We start from the raw sequence: 16,042 nt of genomic DNA, 5'->3' as shown, positions 1-16,042 counted from the left end.
CTGGTCTTTATTAGCTGCCAGGTGCAGAATGCAGTCCACTCATTCTTAGCAATATTATGGTATGTAACTGCTATGGAGAGAGTTTATCTTGAAGAAAATCCGTGTTATTATGTGGGACATTTCTCATTTTCATTATTCATCTGAAAGTTTTCACTCAGAAATAGTTCTAGGTTGTAATCTCACCCCACTTCCAAAGTTAAAAAAATAAATCACTTATATCTGAGAAGAGATTTACAAACTATATGGTCAGATTAACATTAATTTTTGATCATTCAAATGTAGTGTTCCAATACACAAATATACTATAAATGTAATCCAAGGATTGTACATAATTTTTTCCAGATTAAGACAACATTGTATAGACCAGATGATTGCCATGCAGAATTACTTAACACAGAGATCCTATTCCAAAGCAGAGGGCGTAGGGAATAGGAAAGAATGAAGCTAGGTGAGCACCTACTGGACTCAACAGAAGGAGAAAATAAAACAAGTCAGTTGGGTTGAGGAGAGATAGGGAAGTCCTAGAATAAAGCAAAATTATTTCTGGATTCCAGGATTTGTTAGGAAGCAGAAGAGAACCAGCACTAAAAAATGGTGATGACAGTAGCATGGTTCTGGGTAGAAGAGGGACATTCTTAGGGGAAGAAACAGAGGATACCGCACAGTTACTTAACTGTAGGGGAAAAAAAGTTACAAATGGGGGAAGAAAATCTATATTCATATCTGCCTACAAAGAAATCATTACATGAACTGGAATTCAACGGTATGTTTGGGATCCCAATGAGAAGCCAATGTGCTCATCATTAGTGACTACTCATTCCACCTGCAACTCAAGGAATACAAAGAAGAATGTAATTTGTATCCAGTAATAATGTATTTGATTAATATCAATATATTCTCTCTCTCTCTCTCTATATATATATATATACATTGAAAGATTTAAAGCTTGTTTGTGCAGATAGTGGTATGCACAAAGCTGATCTTCACAATGACTTCTAGAAGCAATGGTTTTCTATAGCCTGCAAAAGATACTGAGATTGACATGATCTTGGCTCCTTAATTACATCAGAGTGGGATTTTCTACTCCTAATTCTTAAGTGCATGTCAATACCAAGACAGATTGTAATATGCATATTACTATGCCAAGAAATCACTTTAAAATTATTCAATGTAATCTGTTAATAATTGAGTAACTTCTGGTAAAGAATTATTAAAAACAACATGAATCTACCTCTCTGAAAAAAAGGATTGATAAAAAACAGAAGGTATATAAAGTCCCAAGATCTGAACCTCGCTCAGAGAAATAATTTATCTTCTGTATTCACAGACAGCTATCTTAAAATGTTTGTCTTTTAAAGAATACTGGATTGTTTTCTAAATCTCATTACTTTCATCCAGGATTTTCATTTTGTTTTCCTTTTGAGAACCTCTATTTTCGATCTACTCAGTAACAGAGGTCTCCTTTCCTAGCAATATTTAACGTACACATTAAAACTGATGTGCATCAGTGTTACAGACAGAATTCACTAACTGGAGATATATTTGCTATGGGAGTAGGAAAAAGCAGGAGGAGGAGAATGCAGAAATAAGAGTTGCTATGCCAACCTACAAATGCTAATGGCATGACAAATACAAAAAGGTCACAGTAAAAAAAAAAAAAATACTAAGAAAGAAAAAATAGAAAGCCCAGACCAAAAAATATGCATATTTCATTTAATAAACACTACAGCTACTGTATTTAAATTCCTTTAAAAAAATGCATCTTAAGGGAAAAAAACTGCACCTCAGCAGCAAACTGAAAATCAGGTTGCCTTTGTCCTTTTTTTTTGATCTAGTCCTTAAGTCCTTATTACCTATAGTCTAAAGATGGCACTTTAAGAAAAAGTTAACCGATTTTCCTGAAAGATCATCTGAGGATCATGACCAACATTTTAATGCAAAGTAACAAACAAACATAACAAAGAGAAAGAGTAAAAAGTGCATCAGGACTAGTTATACGCTCATTAGATCATGCAACAAAAGATACTTTTGTCTTTTTGAATTTGATAGGATTCTGTAAAAAATTAATATATTCTACCTAAAGTTGTAAAATAATAAATAAGAATACTTTTAGGAGGAATTTGAGCTGATTTTCAAATATTTGGGAATGTGCAATCTAATAAAAAATAAAACAAAGCTGTTCTAAATGCTCTTTTTATAGTCTTCTAAGGTTTATTATGGCAGATACTAGTAATGATTTCTATGCTCTTAAATGCAAGAGGAGATATATGTAGTGAAGTCTTTTCTATCAAAATCCTGCAATGGAGATTGTTTATGACAGAAGTCAAACCCACCCAAAATACGTCTTTCTCACTTGAAATATGGTTACAATCTGTTTGAAATACAAACCATTTAAAATGTTTTCTTTGTCTTTCTAGTACTCCAAAAGATGATACTAGCAGCACACCAATGACTTTTCCTGAGTCAAAGTCATTTCTTCACTAAGACAAAGGCAACAATACTGGGATGCAAACCTATGGACATCAGAGCATCCTTAGAAAGGCCACATGATACAGGAGAAGGGCTAGGCCACAGCTTAGACCAACGCTTCAAATATATTCATTACCCTGACCTATTTTTCTTCTTTTGTTTTTAGTAGACAACAGTGAGAATACAGAAAACAGGAATTTTACAGTATAACCTGAGTTTTCTAGTACAGAATTGCAGATTTGAGATAAAGATTTACATAAGCTTTGGCAAAGCATCCAAAGAGAAATGAGTTGCTCAACCTTTTGAAGTTCACCCATTGCTAATTAAAGAACTGCCAAGGCTTTACTAACAATTAAAAACTTGTCTTTAAAATCCCCAAAGATAAAAAATGCAAACAGCTGTTTTAATTAGCAAAACAGCAGATACTAATTAGCTTCTGTAACAGAGTATGCTGGTCCTTTAAGGACAGGACCAGTTTCAGTTCAAGTCTGCTACCCATTTGAACTACAAATAGGACTGGAGTCAGATGCTGCAGAAAAGTCTTCTCATTTCACATGAAAGTCCCCAAATTCAAGTCCATAAAACTGAGGTTTTTACTTCAAGTAAGTTTTTGAGCTTACTTGTCTTCTAGTAAGATCCTTCTGGAACTTATGGATCTTTCTGGAATTGATAAAGACATGTAGAGTTATTCAAACAGGTCCGGAGGGTAAGCCAAAGCTGTTCCTGGCTGTCTATGCAGAAGGAACCATAGCAGCAACAGTAACTTTCTGCACCCATTTTCACTGGTAAACTGGGTGCATGGAAAAGGCTGGCATCAGATGAAAATGTTTACAAATATGCTGAAAAGGGAAAATCAGTTTTAACAGTGAGGGAAATGAAATCAGTCCCTTGAACTCCTCCTGGCAATGTGTGCTGAAGGAACCAGACTATTAAGAAAACACTGTTAGCCTTTGGAATATGGAATGAAGGGAGAGATTTTTCCTTGAAGAAAGGAAGATGAGGTCTTTCCATTTACCTGGAAGCAAATGGACTATGATGGCTTTTTTTCAGATGAAATTTGAAGGAATATAGCTCTGAAACTTAGGAAAAACACCCCGGTAACATAATTGAAATATGGTGCTGACTCTGATTTGCAAGACTGAATGTTTGTTTTCCTTGAACGTTATTTTGAAATCATATTCCAGACTGTTTGTATTTTAACTAACTTCCTTTTTGAAAAGTTGTATACTTGTTTTACCTTCATAATGTCTCGGTCCAAATAGGTTAAGTGCTTTTGGAATTATTTAAATACATCAATTAAAAAATTCTTGAACCAAAAGAAAGTATTAAGCATATAATTTTTAAAAACTGTAATGTTTTTATTTTCAATCTCAGTAAGGTTTCAAGCTCTGCCAGTAAGCTTCTCTGACTGCACCACAGGGCTCCATGGAGACCTTATGGCAGTCTTCTAGTACCTCAAGTGGGCCTACAGGAAAGCTGGGGAGGGGCTTTTTGTCAGGGATAGGACAAGTAGTAAAGGTTTTAAACCAAAAAAAAAAAAAAAAAAAAAGGTAGGTTTCAAATAGATGTTTAAAGAATAAATTCTTTACTATGAGAGTGAAAGACTGGAACAGGCTGCCCACAGAAGCTGTGGATACCCCATCCCTGGAGGTGTTCAAGGCCAACTTGAATGCAGCCTTGAGCAATCTGGTCTAGCAGAAGGTGTCCCCATGGCAGGGGGGATGGAATCAGATGATCTTTAAAGTCCCTTCCAATCCAAACCATTCCATTATTATAACATTTGAGAAAACCGGACTTGGTATTTGAATGAAAAAGCAATCATGTAACAATGTAAGTTCTATGATTTTTGTTAATTAGAATTTTATTTCCCTCAAAATTTTTTTTGGTTTGTTTTTTTCCCAGAATATTTAAAGAAAGGGAAAAAAAAATCACAGTATTAGCTAGATGAATCATCATCGCTATCAAACACTGTATATCACAGAGACAGTTAATTTGCTGGGTGTTCACACACTCCAGATATATCAAGGAATGTAAAATTCAGTTTTTCAAGGACCAAACATGACTTGCAAAAATCAAATGTTAGCCTCAGCAATATAGGTACAGTTATATCAACATTTCCACTGACAGGTCTTTTTTACTCAGGAATTTTTGAAATTTGAATTGTTTATTTTTTATCTTGTGATGATCACATGCAAATGATAATTGAGATACCTTCATGTCCTGGGCAAATGGACAATGTGTCTGGACAGAGTAATATGCACATATCTGTGCTGCAGACTTGTCGAGTTCAGGATGCACCCAGCGTTTTGTGAATGCACTGGTAATTTGGACAGCTGAGGTGCAAATGCTCCAACACAGCACATCTTTCAGCTCTCCCAATTTTTGGGGCCAGTTCTGAAGAACTAAGACAAACCATGGTGGAGGGGAGGGGAGGGAACAGAAGAGGCTGGAATTACCACTTTGCAATGTTCAGTGCACAGATCCTTGGAACAAGCAGATGGGCTCTTAGACAGCAGAGCAGACAGTGAATTAGATGCAAGATAATCAATATGCATACTGATGTCTCCAACAATCAGGTTTAATGTAAAAAATATATAAGCCACATCTCTTAAGAACTATGCTGCCTATAATTATGCCTACAGCTACTCGTTTTGACATTAGAGGGGTCAGTTGCCATGGTCATACTATTAGTAATAAATAGGCTGTTGCTGCAAGTAGAAGATATAACAGATGCCATAAGTGCTGAGATAATGTAAGAGCTGAGAAGTCAATTTATTTGCACTATTCAGGGTGAATGAATAACTGAGAATATACGTTTGAAATGATAACCCTATAAATAATTGTACATGACCATTTTATCATACAATTTTGATCAAGATACTTATGTATTTGCTTGAAATCATCAGGCAGTAGTCAACAAACATCTGGAAGATGTTTGTCCTTCAGTAATTGCATTTGGAAAGCTCTAAAACTTTTGTGCTGGTATTCCAACACTAGAGGACAGGTCAATAGCCTCAATTGGAGGGTGACAATTGCTGCCTTTTTTCTTCTTTTTTTCTTTTTTTTTTCTTATGTGTGTGTGTGTGTGTTTGTGAGTGCGTGCCCACTCTGCATGTTCTGTATTCAAAGACAGTTACTAACAACAGGCAGCGAGTAAAGAGCACTCATCAAAAATCATTTTGGCATTCTGATCAGTGAATGGGATTTTAAATAAAAACAAATACATTGATTTTAAATCTAAGAAGGAGAATGATAAAACTTTATCATAAAATGTAGAGATACCTATCACTGTACCCCTATACAAAGCAAGACTGTTAATTTACCTTTCTGAAATCTCAAATAGATTTGCAGCTAAAAACAAATAAAACCAGCTTACCATGGATACATAACATCCCTATTTTTGTTTTTCATTACATATTTTAACATCTAAGCTCTGCTTGCTAAATGGTTTCTGAATAAAATTTTGTCTTTGTATAGTATTTCAACATCTGTTTGTCAAAACAATGTGAGAACATTTTATTCTGTTTCCCTCTGACACAGCTACTTTGAAGTGGTATAGGAAAAGAAAATCCATAAATACTGTTCTATATAAGGCTCTTTAGAGTAAAACATCAACTTCATTAAGTTAAATGAGATCAGGATATAATCTAACTGCATTCATGGTCTATTCTTGATGTTTACTGCCTTCTCTTCAAACTAAGATTTCTTTGTCTACCAATTAAACTCTTAGAGAAAAATACTATTTTTCTGCATGATGACAGAGCATGTCACAGCAGAACTAACTACAGTTTCTATATTTTAACTTGTTCTTTATATTAAGATATGCACACAGATTCAGGTTCTACTACCTATTTTACTAGTGATGACAACATATTTTCTCTGTTGCTGTGTTTTGTTTTTCTCAGCTTACAATGCAAATGAGACATTTGTTTGAGACACTCCTGTTTTTCCACTGAACAGAAGACGTGGCACTGTTCAAGCATTGTTTCTTTTGGGCCCCACCCTGCTCATGCAGAGGGTTCAAATGGGTTCAGTGGAATAACAAAGACATTTATGGGGGCGGATCTTCTCCGAAAATGCTTTTTAATGACATTTTAGTTGCTGGGGTGACTAGGCTTAATTGGCCTCAAACCAGATTAGGACCTTGTCCTTTATTAACACTCCTAATCAAAAAAACACTCGTCAAACCTTGTCATACATAGTAAAGCACAGGTGCTTAAATGGAGTCATATTAAAAATCTTATTAAGAACAAATTGATTATGACAAAATCAATCACTTCTGAGAAGCACCTAACAGCTCTGAATCCTCTCCAGTTCTCGGAGCTTGAACCTTAGCTGCCATGGAGTCTAAAATAAAGGGAGGTACATCAAATTTTTATATAGGTGAATATCTCAATTTGAAGAAAAAAACAAATATGATATAAAAATATGCCTGAATGCTCAATAAAATATTATGAAGCACCAGTACAAAGTTATACTAGGAGTTCATTGAGTTGCACCTGGTTAAATAAAAATGTCAATAAAAACCTAAAGCTGAAGTTGCTCTGAGATTCTCTTTTATTGTAGGACTCCCAACTTTCATGCATGTAACCCTTCCAAAACTCCAAGTCAAGATATTTTTACTTAAGATTAGAGTTTGATACCTCTAGTAATGACTACTTCCATTTGCCAGAATCATGCCTAACTCAATGGCTTCTACATGTTAAGTTCACAACACAAACTTTTCCTGCTGTGCACTAGACATCAGAAACATCATCACCCATGAAAAAACCCCAGTGGTAAGAGAAGAAATCGTACTTACGAGTATTTAGTCAGAAGATCCAAATCATTATGCATGTTGATTGGGTATGTTTCACTGAGATGAAATAGCTTCTCTAAGGCCTCATAAATGAAAATGATGCAGATAAGAGAAGCAAAAGCTTCTTCAGTAAACCGTGTAATATAGCAGACTAGGGAGCTTGCATCAGTTGCAACAAGGATGATGCACAGGATTGCAGTCCACAGTCCAATGCTAGCTCTCAGAGAAAGGTATGACAATCCATACTCTCTAAAGAAAAAATAAATAAATACAGTTTAACTTCTGTCCAGCCACAGTTTCCTAGATGTAGAAGAAGCAGGTCCAAAATTGTTTTTCCTAGGGATGGGTTTATTTTGGATACAGCTTGGGGAGCAGCAGAGGAAAGGCAAGGAGCAGGTAGGAGGGTGGGGAGCAGAACCAACCCACCCTTTTTGCATTACCAACAATAGACTTCTCACAGTCACTGAATAATTTTCAGTCTCCAAAAGCCTAAGCAGTCCACTCCAAAACAAATTCCTGATCTTATTTCTTCAGATCTTGGAATTTGGTGATCAATGTTTCTAATTTTACCCAAAAACACCTTAGCAATGATGCATATCATGATCTCACCCATCTCAAACATGTTTGCGTACAAATAAGTCAGTGGAGTAAGTCTTTACCTTGCATATAAGGATTCCATAAATGTTATTTGGACATACACAGTTAGCCATTTCATTTAAAAATACGTTTGAAACTTTAAATAGCTCTACTCCACTTACTTGCAAAATTTGAATAAGATCTTTTCAAACACTAATACTGGTCCTGTGCTGCCAAGTATAGTGAGGGGCTGTCCACCAAAGAGAGAGTAGGCAATTCCAGTCATGGATGCTCCAAACAGCGATTCTATTGCACTCTGAAAATGATACAGATTGAAGTGTCTATAAATTTTCAATCAGGTTCTTTTAGCAACGTATTGATTTGTCATCTTCTAAACACTGAAACACAAGTATTTTAAAGGTTGCACCCTCATGCAACAACAGTAATAATAAAAAAAATACTAACCACAAACCTACAAATGTAAGTTTGCTTTGAAAGTTCAGATTTAACACATACTATACGACCTTCAGTTGCTTCTCCTAGTAGACCACCAAATGTGATGACAGGAGACATGCAAGCACAGTAGAGAAATAAAAATGATGCCAGACACTGTAGACTGAGAGCATCCCTGAAGTCACTCCAGAAGAACGGAGCTTTTCTTTTTATATCTAAAATCAATCCTCCAAAAAATCTAAAAAATAAAAGAGAGAAAACTAATTTTAAAAGTTTACTGAACTTTTTTCCATAATATTCCTTAGTAGCTGCAGAGAAGCTATGCTCCCTTCATCAAGTGATACATCCCCTTGTAATTCATCCTTCTCCCCAGAAGAAAGTTTCTGGGAACTTTGTTCTGGTAACTTTAACTAGGAAATTGTTTTTAAAACAAAATAAGAAATTGTTTTTAAAACAAAATAATTTGCATGGTTCTGTTTTTAAGATTTTTTTGTAATCACCCAGACCCAACTTCTGAACAGTTGTTAGCTCCCACGCATACAACTCTAGTATTTTTGTGAAATAATTCTTTGCATTTCTTTAATGAGAGAGCTACTACAGTGCCCATTTGCCCACACTTCTACATGTAGAGCACATCACATTTTCTATTTGAGAACCTCTTCCTACATACACTTGGTAACAGAATTAAATCTAGGCCATAACTTTCCAAGAACAAGAATTGTCATATTTTGTCATTTACGCTACGGTAAATACGATGAAATATTTAGGAACAGACAGTCCATTACAATAAACAACAAAATTAAAACAAATATCCCACAATGCTCTTTTTCTCATATGCACACCGTTTCAGATGGTGCTGAGGTAAAGTGGGGAGACAAAGTGTTACCTGCTCCAAAACACTAAAATGATCCTTCAAGCTTACAATAACAGATTCACCAGAAGAAGAATGACTTACAGACAGACTGACCATTACGCACCTCTGCTGCACTGTGTACAGCAACACTGCATGTTTAGCCTTGTGTAGGTAGGAATGACAGTTAATTATCAAAAGGCAGCAAAGAAAAGGAAATGTCTAACTAGCTACCAGCATGATGATGCTGCACTATGGTAACTCCTGATAGCTGATGGGCTTACACCACACCATATTAGACAAGAGAATGTAAGTATTCCTTCGAACAAATTCTTCCCTCAGATGTGTGCATGCTGTAGCCACCACAGGAATTATAGTCTCATATACCAGGGCTTACTGAGGCAAAAAAAAAGTGCTACTGCACAACCCAGAAAATTCAACAACAAAATAGTTGTAAGCATTCGTAATATATGTGACAAGACCATTTCCAACTTTTCCTTCAAACAGAAATAAGAAATGTTAACTGGTTTTAACAGCAGTCTGACCTTTCTTGTCCTCTCCACAAATTAGCAAGTATTATCTTTTTCAACTACATGGTATGCAAATCAGGAATAAGGCCTCAAAAAAAAAATCATATGCCAAGCTAGTTACTTAAGAGGAAATTCAACCATTATTTTGTCTTTGAAAGTATACCAGTTAGTACACTTAAAATTTTGAATATAATTTCACTAACTTTCCAGTGCGTTGCAATTCTGGTCCAGAGTGCCCTCCAGGTTGTTCTGGATCCCCATGGGCTGCAGTCCCATTTGGCACTCCTGGGATCTTACGCTTCTCCTACCAGAAAGAAAAGATACTTTTCTTAGCTCTTTACAACCAAACACAATTTTGGTAAAGAAAACAGACTTTGAGAGTTGAAAGACTAAACATCCAAATTTTATTGTTAGATTCACCAACATAACCTCTTCATAAACAGTTCTGTAAACAGAAATAGTAGAAGGAACTGTGACCTAAAAGAAATTTAAAGAATTGATCGAAGAAAATCCTATTATCAGAAAGCATTTTTAAGAACAGCACGGCAGACTGCTTTGATCATTTCTTATTCTTTTCTTACCTGGTCATTGCATTTTGACTTCACTAGCAACTTAGCATAACCAGCAGCATCTATTGACAAGAACTATGAGTAACAAATCTTACACTATATGTCTGAAATACACAGCAAAATTCAAAATGGATTAGAACTGTCATCAAAGAATAGGAGAATAGATAAACGATGGAAAATCTTTGTGAACAGTCACTGTACAGTAACAATCCATGCTGAGTAATTAGACTCAATCATGTCATACTATAAAAAAGCCATCAAGAAAAAAGGGATTCCTTTTTCATAACCTTTTCTGCTTGTTTGAATCATCTTCTGAGGAAAACTGCACCTGTAGGAGGATATACACTCACATGCAATGGAATATTTGGAATTTGTGTTTGTCTTTTTGTTTCAGAAAACTAGGATACCATAAGCTTAGAACAAAAGCAAACCATGGCTGTTTGTGATGATCAAAGACACTTATGACCACTTACTCCTCAATTTTAAGATCCATCTGTCTTTATTCAGGACAGACCTAGCATTGAACTGCATGGACTGTCATCACTATATTACGTTTTCAAGAAAACAGTTCTCTTTAAGCAAAGTAACCAACAAAAAGAATGCAAAATGTCTATGTAGTGATTTTGCTAAATGCTAAATTAATGAGACTTAATTCTACTCAGCAAAACTTCATTTCATCACAACCTTTAAAAGTACTTTTTACAATGTACAAACCTGAGAGGGAACATTTTTAGGTGGCTCTATTCGAATTGTTGGGTCCCATTCTCCAGGAGGGAGAACTGTAACTTGATCAAGAAACTCATCAATTCCAGACACCAAGTCATTGCGATCTTTTGCTTTGTAAGCAACATCATGGAACACCTGTGAAAAACAAAGAAGAGAAAGAGATGGGGAGAGGAACACCCATAAAATATTTCACAATGGCCCCTACTCCTCTGAAGTTGAAGTCTCAGCTCCAACTGACTAGAAAATCTGGTACATAGTTTCCATGGCAGTTTCAGCTAAAATGGTGCTAAATATTCCAAGGAATTTAAAACTCAATTATACCCCTGGAAATTAACTGTGTAAAATGGAATCCTCTCAGTGAAGATACCCTTGCATGTTACTCTTGTCTCTCATTTTGTTACCTTCTTATGGCAGCATAACCTGGACAGTTATAGGCCAATGAAATGAACTTAAAATCTATTTGTGCATGATTTCAACTGGACAATTACATATTGCAGGTTCCCTATTACACCTCTTCAATCACCACAAGGTTCCCTATTATACCTTTTCAGTCAGGACAAAATTACTAAAGCCAACTCATGAATAAAAATACCTCATCTGTCATTAGTGTTGCAATTGATCTTCCAATCTCATGGTATTGTTGCCCTTTACCCAATGGTCCAAGAAGAATAAACAAAAATCTGCAAGTTAAATAAAAATATTAAATAAAAATACTGTATAAGGCAGATGGATGCAACTACATACATACATACATTACAGAAATACTTATTTAAAATTGGACTAGAAGAAACACAGATACAAGTTTATGGGGCCCAATAACATGCATCCCAGGGCCCTAAGGGAACTGGCTGATGTAGTTGAAAAAACATTCTATGTCATATTTCAGAAGTCATGGCAGTGAGGCAAAATCCCCGGCAACTGGAAAAATAGGGGAGATTTAGATTAGATGTGAGGAGGAAATTCTTCACATGGAGAGTGGTGAGGCACTGGAACAAGCTGCCAAAAGAAATTGTGGATTCCCGATCCCTGGAGGTGCTCAAGGCCAGGCTGGATGGGGCTTTGGGCAACCTGATCTAGTGGGTGGCATCCCTGCCCATAGCAGGGCAGTTGGAACTTGATGATCTTTGAGGTCCCTTTCAACCCAAGCCATTCTATGAAATATTATTTATAGAAGGATAGAAGGATGTAAGGATCCTTCAAGATCCTCACATACATATTTAAACATGAAGCTCTACTTAGAAAAAATGTGAAAATAACTTCCAGAAATATGTCATAAGCTTCACAGTCAGACTTGACTTGAGACTATCAAAACCTCCTTACATAAGAAACCTTATCTTACAAAATAAATATATGCAGTTATAATCTAAATACAGAAAACTCTAACATAAATTTAATGTTAGTTCTCTTAATTTAACAGAGCCAATTACTTCATTGTTTCTGTTAAATTTTATTACTTTATTATATGGTAGTATTATTGCAATATCAGGGTAGTGAAATTACCTCTGAATAAAAATAATTCTAAGATCATTTTTTCCTCCCATTAAGAAGACTCTAGATAGCCTCTACTCTGTGCTTGGGGTTCTCTAACATGCATAGGATATGTTCAAATGAAATAATTTCCAGGTTTGCTTAAATGCAAAAGAAAAAAAAAAAAAAAACGACTGTTTAATATTATTAAATTATTTTAAAACCAAACTTTTCACTGAAAGTAGTTTTCTTAATTTTTCATTCCTTAATTTTCTTTAGGCCAAGTGGGAGGTTGGGAGAGGCAGTGGAGAAATGGAGAAAGGCTTTGGAAGTTTTTTCAAAGCTAAGTCTCTCAATGTCCCTTCTACATATGCATGAATCAGAGAAGATGAAAAAAGTCATATCCAATGTAACTACAAATTAAACAAAATTTATACTATATTGATATTATACTATATACTTAAATATATACTAAATATACTTATTTTATACAATACTCATTATTATATACTATACTTACTATTTTATACTAATACTATCTGACTAGGAGCAAGGATTTAATTCTCAGTATATCATACTCTAGATAAGTGCCATGAACAACTGGAATACAGTACTGTTGTCTGCTAGAATTCTACTTTAACATAAACAAAAGAGGGAAGGAGAAAGACACAGAATATATGTATACAAAAAATAAAAACCAAACAAAAACTGAAAGCCTGCATAACAGTTAAACCAGTGAGCTCAGACATGGAAGAATCAGACTGGAATTCTGAACCCAATCAGCCCCAGCAGGAAACAATATATCTGCAGATCTGCTTAAAAGCTTCATATTGGTCTCCAAAGTCTATTTTAGACATGACAATAATTCCTTACAAACTGTTCTCAAAGCCAAAGTACTTTATTAGAAAAGGTTTCAACCAAGAAAAAGATAATCTAGTAAAAATTTATGGTCAAAAGTCACATTCACTTTCATGAAAGTATCTACAAAGTAAATTTTAGAGGAGCATGGTATTTACAGCATATTTTTCATCCATTTGCTATCCCTAGTTAACCGAATCACAAAGTGTTTTTTTTTCTCTTTAATTATTTCCTGTATCATTTTTTTTTCTTCTGGACATAATTCTGCAGTATCACACAAGTAGTTTCAGTTCCAGATGAAATAGTCTACAACATTGCTTTGAGCTTCCTAATATTTCATCTGCAGTATTACCTGTTTGTATAGGATAAATTCTGTCTTGTAGCCTGACAAGCTATCTTTTCTACTTCTGTGAGGAATGACTTGCTTTGCATACCAACAGCATGTTTCTGAATATACTTATGCATAATTTAAAGGGCAGGTGGCAAATTTCATAACCCAATACATGGTGAAACTCACTGAAGGTGACATCACCCTGTCTCCACAAGATACTTAGAAATCTAACACAAAGACACATAAATCTAACTGTACCTAGTTGGAATTGGAACTTCAGCTAGTCCTGTAAGCAGCACTGCAGGAGATAACCTAACAAAAGCAACAACTGCACGGTCCAGGAACTCCAATTCGCCAACTAAGATGTTTGATGCTTCAGCTCCAGGAGGTATCTTTTTCATGAAGTGTAGGTCAACCTGGGAAAACAATATCAAATTATCATGGAGTTATTTACAGGGATATTTTTTTCTCCTGTTTTGGCCAATGATGGCATTATATTTTAAATTTACAATTTTTTTCATTATTCAGTTTCTACTACTCTTGTCTGTCATGTAATGTTTCAAAAAATAAGAATGTTTCTCAAAAACAAAAACTGATTTTTTGATATTTTACTAATTTTATCTTGTAAACATAGTTAAAGTACTCCAGAAATAAAGGCAACAAATAACTTGGTAAGAATCCAATATTAATTTCCTATTAATAATTTTAACAAACATCTTAGCAGAATCAATAATTCATAATAGAATAATTAAAAGCAGTAGAAGAAATTAAGACACCTCATTTTTCCATAATTAACAAGTGTGGAGATCATGAATTCATATCTTATAGTTTTCATGTTATAATATAAGTGAGAAAAAGAACAGGCTCCACCACCCCAAATTTTCCTTCTACTGCTCTAAGTGAGATCCATTTTTGTTTTCATATTTGGTGGAAGACCTCTGAAAACAAGAGAAAATAAGCTATCACCACAATTGTCTCAAGAGAGAAAACTTAAGGAACAAAGCAGAACAAAAATTTTGGAGTTTTAAGGCTATGGTGTTTACTTTTCACAGGGGGCAGGTAGGAAAAGAAAAGAAGCAGCTTCATTACAACATTGCTATGTAAGCTCTAGGTATTTGCCAAGGAATGTGTTTATTTGTGTTTATTTTCTCAGTACCAACCTACAGTTTATAACAAAGATCAACATGAAATAATGGAGTATATAATGTATGTTTGATTTCATTATACACCAGTATTGCCTACATTTCAAAATGCATGAATTTTGTCATTTGCTTTCCTTTTATTAATCTAAACACAACAACAGCAACCAAATCCAATATAAACTGTTAAAGTGGACCATTTTAATGTCTATCTTACAGCCATCTGTCAGTACTAGTTTGCATAGTTTTTGGTAATATTTAGAAAATTGTTTTCTTGCAAATGGCTCTGGCACTAAATCAGAATTCAGATATAATACAGTTCCCTCTGTAAGAAATCTTATTTTTCTAAGATCACAAAGAGATGCTACCATAAGCTAATCTAGAATGACAAATACCTCTCTAAGCTATGAGACAAATATCAAATCAATCTGAAAGGTTGGAGTCCAAGTACTTCATCAAAGTATTACTGAAATAAATTTTTCTGTGCCCCACTTAAATCACAAAATGACTCTCCAGGGTTAAATACAAAACCCAAACAGATTCACGCCGCATCTATTGGTGGCATTTTAGGTCATTTCTACTTGAGAGAAAGCAAGTAATCTTCCAGGCACATGTACCAATGTGCACTCTGTACTGATTTTACTTTATGAATTATGAAATTTAGCATTTAATAAAGTCTTGTGCACCACATACTACAGTTGTCACCCAAAGGTCCCATCAACATACAGATCACAGGACCAAGACTCAAACCTGAAAGCAAAACTCAATCCACTGTCTACCAGAAAGTATTCCTAGACACATTTCTAGTACTACTGATAGCTCGAGAGTCAAAAATCTTTAAGGTATTGAACTGAGCCCCAGTCAAAAGCAAAGAAAAGCATCAAACTGGGTAAATACATGCAAACCTGAGGTGTAACTTCTGCTATTTAACAAGCACAGAGGTAACCCCAAGTGAGTTTGGTGCAAGTGTAGCAGTTACATTCTGTAAACACTCCTTCTAACCTATCCACCATTCATCTCTTATTGCAAGAAGTCTTTATTTGGAGAGACATCATGTACATCTTAATCTTAACCCTTACTTGAGCCACATTCACGACTTGGCATTTAATAGCCCCAAAAGGCTCCTATTAAAACATCAAAGTAAATGACCAATGTGGAGTCCATTCCCCCCCAGGCCACCTCGAGGAAGGAAGAAGGACGGGAAGGGCTCCCACAAAACCAAATATAATTTGGCATGAAGACAAACAGAAAATAACCAACATTACTCTTTAGGAAA

At 35.1% G+C, this 16,042-nt stretch overlaps 1 protein-coding gene across 9 annotated transcripts in view; it reads right to left on the bottom strand.

Annotated features, from left to right (window-relative positions):
* The window catches only part of SLC4A10 (solute carrier family 4 member 10), a 157,076-nt gene that overhangs the window by 29,750 nt on the left and 111,284 nt on the right, over positions 1–16,042 (bottom strand). For all 9 annotated transcript variants that reach the window (XM_038182598.2, XM_038182601.2, XM_038182596.2 and 6 more), the window contains 7 exons: positions 13,886–14,043; positions 11,564–11,651; positions 10,960–11,106; positions 9,880–9,980; positions 8,360–8,534; positions 8,026–8,159; positions 7,271–7,516 (listed from right to left, as the gene is read on the bottom strand). In XM_038182598.2, coding sequence (XP_038038526.1) covers positions 7,271–7,516; positions 8,026–8,159; positions 8,360–8,534; positions 9,880–9,980; positions 10,960–11,106; positions 11,564–11,651; positions 13,886–14,043 — 1,049 coding nt within the window. The remainder of the gene's footprint in view (positions 1–7,270; positions 7,517–8,025; positions 8,160–8,359; positions 8,535–9,879; positions 9,981–10,959; positions 11,107–11,563; positions 11,652–13,885; positions 14,044–16,042) is intronic.

This window comes from Anas platyrhynchos, chromosome 7, assembly GCF_047663525.1.
Source record: "Anas platyrhynchos isolate ZD024472 breed Pekin duck chromosome 7, IASCAAS_PekinDuck_T2T, whole genome shotgun sequence".
In the NCBI taxonomy this organism is placed as follows: Eukaryota; Metazoa; Chordata; class Aves; order Anseriformes; family Anatidae; genus Anas; species Anas platyrhynchos.
The sequence above is the reverse complement of the archived record's forward strand: the minus strand, read 5'-3'. Positions and strand labels throughout refer to the sequence as shown.